The 15,339-nt window shown below is 44.4% G+C and overlaps 1 protein-coding gene across 1 annotated transcript in view; it reads right to left on the bottom strand.

Moving 5' to 3' along the window:
- Positions 1-15,339, bottom strand: part of frem1b (Fras1 related extracellular matrix 1b) — a 238,326-nt gene that overhangs the window by 101,595 nt on the left and 121,392 nt on the right. Inside the window, exon 16 of the mRNA XM_068037205.1 lies at positions 2,073-2,166. Coding sequence (XP_067893306.1) covers positions 2,073-2,166 — 94 coding nt within the window. The remainder of the gene's footprint in view (positions 1-2,072; positions 2,167-15,339) is intronic.

The following is a 15,339-nucleotide window of genomic DNA, read 5'->3' as shown; positions in this document are numbered from 1 at the left end:
GGGCTTGTACAGTGTACTCAGCACCGACCCTCACAGTTTAAGTGCATAAGGTGGAAAATCGGAGGAAACAAAATAAGCATATGAAAAAAGAAAAATTTGCTCTTATATAATGCATTTAATGTTCATGATAACCAGATCATCATAAATTACTTTTGAAATGCAATCACTGTTATTATGTAGTAAATAGGCAACCAATTTGCAGACAGAAAGGTCCCACAAACAGCAATAAGATAATCCACTAATTTTTAAAATGCATTTTTCCCTACTATTTCCCTTTTTCTCTGCTCCTCTCTTGAAGGTGTGGACTCTTGCCTGGCATTGGAATAGGTCCATAGGTGTGAGTAGCTCATATCTTACACAAACAATTTCTATAATTATGGAACACAAGATAGCCGAGCCTAATCCTATCTTCACTTGATTCCAACACCACACACTTTCCAGCATGTGTTACTCTATAGTAATCACATGACTTTTTCCTCTCCTTAGATTAGGAGCTAAAGTTCATTTGCAGTTCTCCAATTGTGATCTGCCTAAGCTTAGCTAACTAAGCACAGACCAGTGATCAAACCAAAGAACTTCCTCAGTACCACAAGAGGTAGTATATTTGCTTGCTAAGATATCAGATGAAAAAAATGATCTTTATCAATCTTAGCTAAATTTTACTTTTGGTGGCCAGAAAAAAATGGATTGCTATATTATATTCAAATTCAGTCAACCCATGTATTTATCAATTCGTTTCGAATTCAATTTGTGTCAGTAGGACAATGTTCTCTGTTCATATATTTAAAAATGAGCTGTCAGCCTAGTATCAGCTGATAATCTTACACACTCGTTAGACCATACTTGGAGCACTGTGAACAGTTCTGGTCTCCATATTATAAAAAGGATATAGAGCCACTGGAGAAGGAGCAAGCAAGATTTACTAGAACGATACAACAACTGAGAGGTTGTGCCCATCAGGAAAGATTGAACAAGCTGGGGCTCTTTTCTCCAAAAAAGAGAAGACTGAGGAGTGACCTGATACAAGTCTTCAAGATCAAGAGTAGACTAGGCCTATATTCACTGGAATTTAGAAGACTAGCAGGTGATCTAATTGAAACATATGAAATTCTTAAGGAGCTTGAGAAAGTAGATGCAGAGAAAGTGTTTCCCTTGACTAGGGAATCTAGAACATGGTGTCAGTCTCAGAATAAGTCAGCCATTTAGGACTGAGACAAGGAGAAATGCCTTCACTCAAAGGGGTGTGAATCGTTACCCCAGAGAGATGTAGATAGAGTCATAGAGTCATAAAGTTATACAGCACAGAAACAGTGCTCAGTCATTGAATATATTCAAGACAGAAGTTAATAGATTTTTGGGTACTAAGGGAATTAAGAGATATGGGGAAAGTGTAAGATGTTCGTGTTGAAGTAGAAGATCAGCCATGATCTTACTGAATGACAGCGCAGGCTCAATGGGCCAATGCTTTACTCCGGATCCTATTTCTTTTGTTTTTAATGTTCGTATTATGAAATGGGTTTGATCGGTTCAACATAGAGGAGATGATTCCACTTGCGGGCAAGACCGGAACTAGGGGCCATAAATATAAAATGGTTACTAATAAATCCAATAGGAAATTCAGGAGAAACTTCTTTACTCAAGGAAGTGCTTAGAATGTGGAACTCCCTACCACAGGAAGTAGTTGAGGTGAATAGCACTGATGCATTTAAGGGGAAGCTAGAAAAGCACATGATGGAGAAAGAAATTGAAGGATATGTTGATGAGGGAGATGAAATAGTGTGGGAGGAGGTTTGTGTGAAGCATAAACACTGGCATGAACCTGTTGAGCCAAATAGCTTGTTTCTGTGCTGTCAGTACTTTGTAATACTTTGTAACACATACTGCAAAATCCTTCACTAAAGTATTTTAGGCATTGCATTTCTTGTATGGAGAAAAAATATTAAACTATGTATCAGACAATATTCTTATAGGAATCAAACTACAACTCACTGTTGTGCACTGTTACCTAAAACTTGGTGATAGATTCTTATCATATCTTACCATATATATTGACATATTCCCTTTGTCCTTACCTTTACTTTCAGCACCCCATCTGCAGTGTTAAATCCATCTGTAGCTGTAAACACAACTAAATCATACAGTGTTTCTGAATCATCATGTTTGTACCTGTGAACAGAGTGGAAATGACGCCACAAATTAAAACAACACAATCACAAGGAAAAAAAAAACACAACGGTTCAAGTGCTACCTTCACACCTATGGACACAAGTTCAAGTTACGCTCATACGCTACAACTGCCCACAATATACAGAATAATATTTTATTATTTTGCTTGAAAGTTGTTGAAAAATGATGTTCCAATTTAAGCAGCAACTGAATGGTCTGTACTTATTCAAAAGATGCACTGGCCAAATCACATAACAACACAACTGTGAACAACATCAGAGGGATATCCACAGCAAAGCACTCATCTGGTTGACAAGTCAGTAACAGATTGTATCAATGTCAGCAACTATAGATATGAGGAAGAACACTCTGTCACTGAATAAATCTGATCTGAAGGTTTATAACGAGTGAATCAGTGTGTCAGTTAACTTGCATGTTTGCTGTCGGTGTGCCAGCATCTTTATCTGAACATGCTGCATAATCAGCATCTTGAAGACATGACATTGCATCAGAAATGCTGCACAGCTAATTGAAAAAAAAATTAAACATAAGAGTCTGGGTGTTGCAGTGGATTAGAAACTGGCCTTTCATTTCTGAGACCTGACGATATCAGCAGGTAACCCATGGAGCCCTCCCAAAGTGACAGCCTGGAGACGCAAACCCCTTTGAGGTTCAAACTTTAATAACATTTTTCCAGTGAGCTGCGGGAAACAAGCAGGGTAATAGGAGGTGGTTGTCAGTGGGACAGAAGGCTTTTATAGGGCCTGGAGGAACTCTTCTGTTCCTTTCGGCCCCACAAAAATCTAAATAAGAAATTTATAGGCTTAGCAATAGGACGAGGCCTCCAGTGGTCGCTGAAGGACTGGTAGTTAGGTCTCTCCATTCCTGCAGAATGTGAGACTGGCATGTTCTAATGTTAGAAAAGAGTTGGTTGCCCAGTTCTTTCAATCTACTTTGGAAATTTCACTGGAACTTGGAGACTGGTGAGCAAAGTGTGTGCAAAGTTTTGATATCTCCAGCTTGAGAATAATGCAGAAAGAGAACATAAGTGCAACTCACTGCTCAGTGCTGTATCATTGCCTTTAAGAGTGATGTCCTTTTAAGATCTTAGTATGCTAATGAGCTACATGCCAGGATGCAGCCAGTGACTATAAGCCTGAGACACACTGTAACTGTAACACCTCGAGGCAGGTCCTGTAAATAGTTAGCTCTGTACTGTGTTTAATAGTTTAGTTGTAAATAAACCTGTTTGAGATCTTCAACCAACTAGACTCCATGCATCTCATTTATGTTGCATCAGACAACATAAAAAGGACATGGTGGCATTTCCTCATTACATGGTGGCAGCTGTGGTGAGAAGACAGAATCCAAGCTTGAAGACCACAGGAAAAATGGCTTTAAAAACTATCCTTTCTATAGCTAAAAGAAAGTTAAAAGAAATACTGGCCCAAACAGTGTAAAGAAGGGAAAAAAAACTGACCTCCAGCTGTAGAAGACAGAGTGCTGAAAGACAGGCCGCAAATCAATTGTTGTGATTGGGTGAGTCAGTGTGCTGTCAGTAGAGGAATCCACGTTGAAAGCTTTGAGGTGCTTGCAAAGTTGATTTTTTTTTTAAAGGCTCAGTAAAAGAAAATAACAGTGAAAACCCAATCCCGAGCTCAGGCTGATCGATTGTTTTCAAAGGCTCCCCTCCCAGGCTGATCGAAGTCTGCACCATTACAGGAGGCATCCGACAGCAGAAGAATGTGGGAATCCTCCATTAAAGCTTTAAAAAAATCAACAAACCACTCAAGCATGAAGAGCTTTCTTTCACTCAGCCAGAGTTTTAGAAAAACTCAGAAAACCACTCAAGCATGAAGAATTGTCAATTGAATGGCTGTATAAACAAATCGAGCAGAGGAAAAAAGCACTTGAAATGCCTATTGCCCAACTGTGTAAACAGACAGACAAGAGTTCTGGAAGCTAGACAAACAGACAAGCACTGCTAAAAACCTGCTCCTGTCAATCAAAGCAGCCAAGAAAGGTTTTTTTTTAAAGGGCAGACAGTACAGAGTCATTAGAATTAGAATTAGAATTAGAATTAGAATATTACAGCGCAGTACAGGCCCTTCGGCCCTCGATGTTGCGCCGATCATCTGACCTACACTATTCCATTTACATCCATATGTCTATCCAATGACCACTTAAATGCCCTTAAAGTTGGCGAGTCTACTACTGTTGCAGGCAGGGCGTTCCACGCCCCTACTACTCTCTGCGTAAAGAAACTACCTCTGACATCTGTCCTATATCTTTCACCCCTCAACTTAAAGCTATGTCCCCTCGTGTTTGCCATCCTCATCCGAGGAAAAAGACTCTCACTATCCACCCTATCTAACCCTCTGATTATCTTGTATGTCTCTATTAAGTCACCTCTCCTCCTCCTTCTCTCTAACGAAAACAACCCCAAGTCCCTCAGCCTTTCCTCGTAAGACCTTCCTTCCATACCAGGCAACATCCTAGTAAATCTCCTCTGCACCCTTTCCAAAGCTTCGACATCCTTCCTATAATGCGGTGACCAGAACTGCACGCAATACTCCAGGTGCGGCCTCACCAGAGTTTTGTACAGCTGCATCATGACCCCGTGGCTCTGAAACTCGATCCCCCTACTAATAAAGGCTAACACACCATATGCCTTCTTAACAGCCCTATTAACCTGGGTAGCAACTTTCAGGGATTTATGTACCTGGATACCAAGATCTCTCTGCTCATCTACACTACCAAGAATCTTCCCATTAGCCCAGTACTCTGCATTGCTGTTACTCCTTCCAAAGTGAATCACCTCACACTTCTCCGCATTAAACTCCATTTGCCATCTCTCAGCCCAGCTCTGCAGCCTATCTATGTCCCTCTGTACCCTACAACACCCTTCGACACTATCCACAACTCCACCGACCTTCGTGTCATCCGCAAATTTACTAACCCACCCTTCTACACCCTCATCCAGGTCGTTTATAAAAATGACAAACAGCAGTGGCCCCAAAACAGAACCTTGCGGTACACCACTAGTAACTAAACTCCAGGATGAGCATTTGCCATCAACCACCACCCTCTGTCTTCTTTCAGCTAGCCAATTTCTGATCCAAAGCTCTAAATCACCTTCAACCCCATACTTGCGTATTTTCTGCAATAGCCTACCGTGGGGAACCTTATCAAACGCCTTACTGAAATCCATATACACCACATCCACGGCTTTACCCTCATCCACCTGTTTGGTCACCTTCTCGAAAAACTCAATAAGGTTTGTGAGGCACGACCTACCTTTCACAAAACCGTGCTGACTATCGCAAATGAACTTATTCTTTTCAAGATGATTATAAATCCTGTCTCTTATAACCTTTTCCAACATTTTACCCACAACCGAAGTAAGGCTCACAGGTCTATAATTACCAGGGCTGTCTCTACTCCCCTTCTTGAACAAGGGGACAACATTTGCTATCCTCCAGTCCTCCGGCACTACTCCTGTCGACAATGACGACTTAAAGATCAACAACAACGGCTCTGCAATCTCCTCCCTGGCTTCCCAGAGAATCCTAGGATAAATCCCATCTGGCCCAGGGGACTTATCTATTTTCACTCTTTCCAAAATTGCTAACACCTCCTCCTTGTGAATCTCAATCCCATCTAGCCTAGTAGGCTGTATCTCAGTAATCTCCTCGGCAACATTTTCTTTCTCTACTGTAAATACTGACGAAAAATATTCATTTAACGCTTCCCCTATCTCCTCTGATTCCGCACACAACTTCCCACTACTATCCTTGATTGGCCCTGTTCTAACTCTTATCATTCGTTTATTCCTGATATACCTATAGAAAGCCTTAGGGTTTTCTTTGATCCTATCCGCCAATGACTTCTCGTGTCCTCTCCTTGCTCTTCTTAGCCCTCCCTTTAGATCCTTCCTGGCTAGCTTGTAACTCTCAAGCGCCCTAACTGAGCCTTCACGTCTCATCCTAACATAAGCCGCCCTCTTCCTCTTGACAAGCGCTTCAACTTCTTGAGTAAACCACGGCTCCCTTGCTCGACAACTTCCTCCCTGCCTGACAGGTACATACTTATCAAGGACACGCATTAGCTGCTCCTTGAATAAGCTCCACATTTCGTTTGTGCCCATCCCCTGCAGTTTCCTTCCCCATCCTACACATCCTAAATCTTGCCTAATCGCGTCATAATTTCCTTTCCCCCAGCTATAATTCTTGCCCTGCGGTATATACCTGTCCCTGCCCATCGCTAAGGTAAACCTAACCGAATTGTGATCACTATCGCCAAAGTGCTCACCTACATCTAAATCAAACACCTGGCCAGGTTCATTACCCAGTACCAAATCCAATGTGGCATCGCCCCTGGTTGGCCTGTCCACATACTGTGTCAGAAAACCCTCCTGCACACACTGGACAAAAACAGACCCATCTAAAGTACTCGAACTATAGTATTTCCAGTCAATATTTGGAAAGTTAAAGTCCCCCATAACCACTACCCTGTTACTCTCGCTCCTGTCGAGAATCATCTTCGCTATCCTTTCCTCTACATCTCTGGAACTATTCGGAGGTCTATAGAAAACTCCCAACAGGGTGACCTCTCCTCTCCTGTTTCTAACCTCGGCCCAGACTACCTCAGTAGACGAGTCCTCAAACGTCCTTTCTGCCGCTGTAATACTTTCCTTGATTAACAATGCCACACCCCCCCCTCTTTTACCCTCTTCTCTGTTCTTTCTGAAACATCTAAATCCCGGAACCTGCAACATCCATTCCTGCCCCTGCTCTACCCATGTCTCCGAAATGGCCACAACATCAGGATCCCAGGTACCAACCCATGCTGCAAGCTCACCCACCTTATTCCGGATGCTCCTGGCGTTGAAGTAGACACACTTTAAACCAAGTTCTTGCTTGCCAGTGCCCTCTTGTGTCCCTGTAACCTTATCCCCTACCTCACTACTCTCAACAGCCTGTACACTGGCACTGCAATTTAGGTTCCCATTCCCCTGCTGATTTAGTTTAAACCCCCCCGAAGAGCACTAACAAATCTCCCCCCCAGGATATTGGTACCCCTCTGGTTCAGGTGAAGACCATCCTGTTTGTAGAGGTCCCACCTACCCCAGAAAGAGCCCCAATTATCCAGGAAACCAAAACCCTCCCTCCTACACCATCCCTGCAGCCACGTGTTCAACTCCTCTCTCTCCCTATTCCTCTCTTCGCTAGCACGTGGCACAGACAACAACCCAGAGATAACAACTCTGGTTGTTCTCGCTCTAAGCTTCCACCCTAGCTCCCTGAATTTCTGCCTTAAATCCCCATCTCTCTTCCTACCTATGTCGTTGGTGCCTATGTGGACCACGACTTGGGGGTGCTCCCCCTCCCCCTTAAGGATCCCAAAAACACGATCGGAGACATCACGTACCCTGGCACCTGGGAGGCAACACACCAACCGTGAGTCTCTCTCGTTCCCACAGAACCTCCTATCTGTTCCCCTAACTATGGAGTCCCCAATGACTAATGCTCTGCTCCTCTTCCCTTTTCCCTTCTGAGCAACAGGGACAGACTCTGTGCCAGAGACCTGCACCCCATTGCTTACCCCTGGTAAGTCGTCCCCCCCAACAGTATCCAAAACGGTATACCTGTTGTTGAGGGAAACGGCCACAGGGGATCCCTGCACTGCCTGCTGGTTCCCTTTCCTTCCCCTGACGGTAACCCATCTACCTACTTCTTTTACCTGAGGTGTGACTGCCTCCCTATAACTCCTGTCAATAATCCCCTCCGCCTCCCGAATGATCCGAAGTTCATCCAGCTCCAGCTCCAGTTCCCTAACGCGGTCTGCGAGGAGCTGGAGTTGGGTGCACTTCCCGCAGATGCAGTCAGCAGGGACACTCTTGGCGACCCCTACCTCCCACATTCTGCAGGAGGAACATACAACTGCCTTTACCTCCATTCCCACTATTCTAGATTCCCAATAAATCTACTGAAAAACCAAACGAAAAAAAAAGTCAAAACTTGTTCGCTTAGCAATCCGACGGACTGAAGTTTTAAATAAAAAGCTTACCTTATCAACACCCTAGAGTCCCTTTTTTTTTGGTTAGAGGAGGAGGGTGGGTGGGAGACACTACACGTGTAGTGTCTCGGGTACTGCCACTGCCCAAATAAATAGTTTTCCCCTACCCAGCAGTCCCCGGTCCTCCGAAACAAAAAAGGGATTAACTTGTAACTTACTGAAATTGACCGCTCAGCTGAAAGTCCGCTCCGCACCCCGTTCTATCAAGGCTGCTCCTCGCAAAAGACAAAGATTTTAAAACTGCCCAAATAAATAGTTTTCCCCTACCCAGCAGTCCCCGGTCCTCCGAAACAAAAAAGGGATTAACTTGTAACTTACTGAAATTGACCGCTCAGCTGAAAGTCCGCTCCGCACCCCGTTCTATCAAGGCTGCTCCTCGCAAAAGACAAAGATTTTAAAACTGCCCAAATAAATAGTTTTCCCCTACCCAGCAGTCCCCGGCCCTCCGAAACAAAAAAGGGATTAACTTGTAACTTACTGAAATTGACCGCTCAGCTGAAAGTCCGCTCCGCACCCCGTTCTATCAAGGCTGCTCCTCGCAAAAGACAAAGATTTTAAAACTGCCCAAATAAATAGTTTTCCCCTACCCAGCAGTCCCCGGTCCTCCGAAACAAAAAAGGGATTAACTTGTAACTTACTGAAATTGACCGCTCAGCTGAAAGTCCGCTCCGCACCCCGTTCTATCAAGGCTGCTCCTCGCAAAAGAACAAGTCTTAAAGCAAGTTTTAAGGCAAAGAAGGATGATGGATACCAAATTTCCCAACATGAAATGGAAGGCCATGGCTATCCTATCCAAGTTCCAGCTTTTCAATTGGAGAATGTTGTTATGCTTCACTGACCAAGTAACTGTAGAACCAGAAAAACAGGCTGTAAAAATAATGATAGCAATTGGAAATGAGAGATTACACAGAATCAATACCTCAGGCATATCTGAAGAGGACCAGAAAGATCCCACAAAGATAGGAAAGTGCTGGAAGATCAGCTCAGATTAAGAATGAATTTTAGAATTCACTGCCTGGAATTGATGTCCTACAGGCAACAGCCACAGGAATCAATAGGCCAGTTCATCAGTAGATGCCATAGCAAGGGCATTGAATGTGAGTTTTCAGAAGCTTAGCTGTCAGACCGAATAATGGAGTTGGTGATTGTATCAGCAGTCATTGAAGCGTTGTCCTGCATTTCAAGACCTGCGCAAGGCATGCAGTTCAAAAGGATACTGGGCCTGTCTATGCAAGAAATCTGGCTCCAAAGATGCAGCCAAAGTCACAGTAGGACACAAGCAAAGAGAAGACAGGTGCAGTAACAGGGCAACAGCAGCAAGGAGAGCTCCAGAGACCTGCATAAATGCTAGGCCGATACACGGTCCACTGCGAAACAGACCTGAGTCAAGACTCAGAGAGAAACAGCTCTCAGTCAGAAGATGAACAGGCGTTCCACATTGTGAACAGGACACATCATGTTGAAGAAGTCAAACAACTGGAAGCTTTCACCACCATTAACCTCATGTGCCCAAAGAAAGCTGGCATACACTCAGGGTCAAGATTGACACCAGCGCTAGTGCAAAAACCCACCAGTCTGAATCCTGAAAGACATGTACCGGAGTCACTGGAAATCAATGATACAACCAACGACTGCCAAGTTATCTGCATACAACAGGTCACCCATCTCTTGCAGTGGCACACTAACAATGCAATGTAGCCATGGCAAGTCGGCATGAAAACCACAAACCTTCTCCTTGTAGACATGAGTGGACCAGCAGTGGCAGGACTACCAGTGTGTAAGGACCTCAACTTCATGACCATCTATGAGGTCATGAAGGTACCTGCTATAGCAGAAGAGACCAAGGGTACCGGCATTGAGTCAGTCCATAACCTACATCAAATGTACCTGGACAGGTTCGACACTATAGGAAATTTCAAAGGTGCTGCCGTACTGCACCTCAGAGAGGATGCATTTCCGTCAGTCGACCCTCCCAGAAAGTGCAGCGTGCACATACAAGAAAAGCTTAAGTGTGAGTATGATGACATGGAACACAATGGCATCATCTGTTGTGTGCATCATCACACAGACTGGTGCAGCTCAATTACATGCGTACTGAAGAGAATGAAGCAATCAGGGTATATCTAGATCTGAGGCATCTAAACCTCTCCCTAAAGAGATGCCCCCACAAGATTCCGACATCAGAGGAACTGAATCCCAAGTTCACAGGAGCCAAATTATCCTCCAAGTTGGATTCTAAACATGGATATTGGTCGGTACAACTAGCTAAGGAATCTCAAGAAGTCACCACCTTCGGGATACCATTTGGAAGATACTGCTTCCAGAGACTACCCTTCAGCTTATCTGTCAGTCAAGATGTGTTTCAGCAACATATGGACAGAATTATAGAAAATATACCTGGATGTATATGGATTGCCGACGACATTGCAGTAATGGGCAAAACCAAAGAAGAGCATGATCGAAATCCCCATTCACTGATGGCAGTAGCTCGTCATGAATGGCTCGTTTTTAACAGCTAGAAGTGCCAGGTGAATGTAAGTCAGATCATTTTCTTTGGCTCCACATACTCCGGTTGCGGAATCAGTACTAACCTAGGCAAAATCAAAGATGTAAGGCATATGCCTACCCAGCAAGGCATGGAGGACCTCCAGAGATGTCTTGGATTTTTCAACGTCTTGGCACCATACATTCCAAATTTTTCTGACAAAGCATCATCGCTGAGAGAGCTCTTAAAAAAAGATGTACCATTTGTATGGCAGGTGGACCATCAGCATATGTTTGAGTCTCTCAAACAAGCATTGTCAGCAGAAAGCTGTACGCTGCGGTATTACGATCCGAGGAAGGAAACAACCCTGGAAGTTGATGCCTAACAGAAAGGGCTAGGAGCATGCATCCTACAGGATGGCAAACCAATTGCATTTCGGTCTAAATGTTTTTCCTCAGCACAGTCCAATTACTCAAACACAGAGCATGAAACACTTGCTCTGGTGTTTGGGATCACAAGGTTCCACACCCACCTGCTTGGTAAGCAGTTCATGGTGGAAACCGACCACAAACCACTGGAGATAATCTGGCACAAACCATTGACAAGCACACCACCTCTGCTACAACAACTCTTAGTGAAAGTACAGGGGTATGACTTCGACTTCTGCTACAAACCGGATGCCAAATTGGTCACCTCGGATACACTGAGCAGATTGCCAAACACGAGCAAGAATGAAGTTGTTCCACTGGATCTACAAGTAGACAGCTGCTACGACCGGGTGTGAAAGAGGTCTAGGGGTCCCTTTCAGCCTTCACCTGGTCTTACTGTAACAGGGTTTAATTTTAAACATACTGTTTTCTTTTAGCTCCCGCTTGGTGAATCCTTGTTCACCACTTTCCAATTATAAGGCAAAGAAACCAGCATAAACAGGCTTTCTCAGGTTTAAAGAAGAAAAGTTGAAATTTATTAAACTTAAACTCTAATTCGGTTATGTATGTGTTTGTATACAGTTTTCACACTTCCTCTATTCATCCATAATATGCTCCTTTCTACTGGAATCTTGATGATGCTGGAGTTTCAATTTAGACAGGCTGACTGATGGGATGAAGTTTCTTCTCTGACACCAATTTAGACAGTCTCTATTCAATTCTGAGTTAATTCATGACATACACCTGAACTCATGTACAGCACTGAAAGTGCTGTTACGACAATGTGAGAAAGGTGTCTAGGGGTCCCTCTCAGCCTTCACCTTCAAATAACAGGGTTATTTTTAAACACACTGCATTTTTAGTTCCCCCTTGGTGAATCCTTGTTCACCGCTTTCTAGTTATAAGGCAAAGAAACCAACACAAACAGGTTTTCGTAGGTTTAAAAAAAGAGTTGAAATTTATTAAACTGGAACTTAAACTCTAATTCGGTTAACACCTACTGATAAACGACGCGTCCATCCTAGCATGCATACGTGATACACACATGCAAATAGAGACAGAAAAGAGCAGAAGAAAAATAAAGTGGAAAAGTTTGAGGCAATATCTGAAGAGTTGTTTTTACAGTTCTTCGAGCTCACTGTAGAGTCCTTGATTGTAGGCATACCTTCCTTTCGTTGGGGCCCAGTATTCTTCTTAAACCTTGTTTTGCTGTAGGACACTTTTTCTCTTTTGGGATTTATGTGTCTTCAGTGGATTCAGAGGCTTGGGAGAAAGAGAAGGGAGCAGACAGGAGAGTGATCTTCTCAGTCCAGGAGCATTCTGCTTTCTGCCCAAACTGTTCGTACAAATTCAAAAAACTCAAGTTGCTCAGCAGGTTAGTCATGTGACTAGCTGGTTTGACCATGTCCGTTTGTGTATTCGGCCATCTTAGCAGTCAACCTGGAATGCGGGCTCCCCCACCTTCAACGTCTGGTGATCAAAAGTCCATTGTGGATTGAATGTCAGGGAATGGCTGCTTTGCCCTTCCAAACACTGTCTGTTAATATGCAAATGTTTTTTCCAGCCATGGCTGATCTGTTTAACAAGTTCTTTCTTAACTCCAGTAACAGTTTAAAATCAATGTTCATGACAAAATTAATGTGCATCTTTCTTGGCAGGTGCGAGCCTAGCATGACACAACATAAACATTGCAGTGGAAGATGTGCTCAAAATCATTTATTGCATTTTGGTCAGCACAAATGTGAATAACTACAATCAGAAACAGCCAATGATCCACAACTGAACACACTGTGGAGAGTCATCATAGAAGGTTGGCCTGACATGGTGAAAGAGGTGCCAGAAACACTCAGATGCTTTTGGCCTTATAGAGATGAACTCGGTATCTCGAGAGGCATCACCTTCAAGGAAAAACAAGTGATTGTGCCGAAAGCTCTCTGACAGAACATCTTGTCACAACTCCATATGGGCATAGAGCGAACAAGAAGACTGACACGAGACACTGTTTATTGGCCAGGGATCAATAATGACATCGAAAGGCTAGTGAGGGTGTGTGAGACATACTAGAGCCACCAGCCACAAAAACGCAAAGAACCTCTACACCTTCACAAGATTCCATCAGTCCCTTGGTCCAAAATCGCCACTGACCTATTTTCCATTAATGGAGAAGACTTTATCTTAGTCATTAACTGTTTCTCCAAATTTCCAATTGTCAGACAGGTAAAAGACACTGCAAGTACGGTCATCGCAAACACATTTATTTAACTTTCAGGAGCAGAGTGGACCTGCGGGGAGAACGCTGAGTGAGGAGTGGATCAATAGAGCCCGAGGATCGCGGCCAAGACACTCACCTTCCGGGAGCAGAGCAGAGAGGAGCGGACCTGGGGGGAGAATGCCAAGCGAGGAGCGGATAAATAGAGCCCGAGGATTGCGGCCTAGACACTTACCTTCCAGGAGCGGAGCAGACCTGCGGGAAGAACGCCGAGCGAGGAGCTGATAAATAGAGCCCGAGGATCGTGACCTATCCGCTTACCTTCCGGGAGCAGAGCGCAGAGGAGTGGACCTGTGTGGAGAACGCCAAGCGAGGAGCGGATAAAATAAAGTCCAAGGATCGCGGCCGAGACACTTACCTTCAGGATCGGAGAGCAGTCCAGGCGCGCCGGAGTTTTGAAAAACAAATCAACAGTGATATCACAGGAAAGCTGCAAGGTGATTGGTTGGTGAGTAACTGCTGTTAGGGAATAACTCTAAATAGCTGGGTAAGTAACCAGAAAGGTCTACAGTTTTTTTAATAAAGTCGGTAGTTTTTATTTAGGGAATCAAGGTCCCTAGTGTAAAAATTTCACATTTTTGGGGAATTTAAGGGAGTAAATTAAGGGTAAGTCATGGCAGGGCAGTTCAGCAGTGTGGAGTGCTCCTCTGTGCAATGTGGGAAGTCAGGGACACTTCCAGTGTCAAGGGCGAATACATGTGCAGGAAGTGACTCCAGCTGCAGCTACTCGAAATACAAGTTTCGGATCTGGAGCAGCGGCTGGGGACACTGTGGAGCATCCGCGAGGCTGAGATTATCGTGGATAGCACGTACAGGGAGGTGGTCACACAGCAGGTAAAGACTGCTCAGGCAGAAAGGGAATGGGTGACCGCCAGGCAGAGTAGAAGAACTAGGCAGGTAGTGCAGGAGTCCCCTGGGTCCAACTCCCTATCTAACAGATTTTCCACTTTGTATACTGTTGGGGAGATAGCTTCTCAGGTGAATGCAGCAGGATCCATGTCTGTGGCATCACGGGTGGCTCCGCTACACAGGAGTAGAGGAAAAAGAGTGGGAGAGCTATAGTGATAGGGGATTCTATCGTAAGGGGTAAAGATAGGCCGCAAACATGACTCCAGGATGGTATGTTGCCTCCCTGGCGCTAGGGTCAAGGATGTCACAGAGCGGCTGCAGGACATTCTGAAGGGGGAGGGTGAACAGTCCGAAGTTATGGTACACATTGGCACCAACGACATAGGTAGAAAGAGGGATAAGGTCCTGCAACAAGAACTTAGGGAGCTAGGTAGCACATTAAAAAGCAGGACCTCAAAGGTTGTAATCTCTGGATTACTCCCAGTGCCATGTGCTAGTGAGCATAGGAATAGAAGGATAGAGCAGATGAATGCGTGGCTGAAGAGATGGTGCGTGGGGAGGGCTTTAGTTTCCTTAATTACTGGGTCTGTTTCTGGCGAAGGTGGGACCTGTACAAGTTGGATGGGTTGCACCTGATCCGGAATGGGACCAACATCCTTGCTGGGAGGTTTGCTAGTGCTGTTGCGGGGGTGGGGGGTGGTAAACTAATTTGGCAGGGGGATGGGATACAGAGTGGAGGTACAGCAGGGGGTGATGCACAGTCAAATATAGAACAGAAACTGAGTCAGTCTGGAAGGCAGGGCAAATATAGACCTGTTAAGGCACAAGCAAATAATGCAAGGCTGAATTGCATCTAGTTTAACGCAAGGAGTCTTACTAGTAAGGCAGATGAATTGAGAGCGTTGATTAACACATGGGAATATGATATTATTACTATCACAGAGACATGGTTGCGGGAGGGGCAGGATTGGCAGCTCAATATTCCAGGGTATAGAATCTTCAGGCGTGACAGGGGAGGGTGTAAAAGAGGAGGTGCAATTGCACTGTTGATCAAGGAGTCAATT

This window comes from Heterodontus francisci, chromosome 8 (genome assembly GCF_036365525.1).
Source record: "Heterodontus francisci isolate sHetFra1 chromosome 8, sHetFra1.hap1, whole genome shotgun sequence".
NCBI lineage: Eukaryota > Metazoa > Chordata > Chondrichthyes > Heterodontiformes > Heterodontidae > Heterodontus > Heterodontus francisci.
Note: the sequence above shows the minus strand (reverse complement) of the source record. Positions and strands in the feature narration are given on the sequence as shown.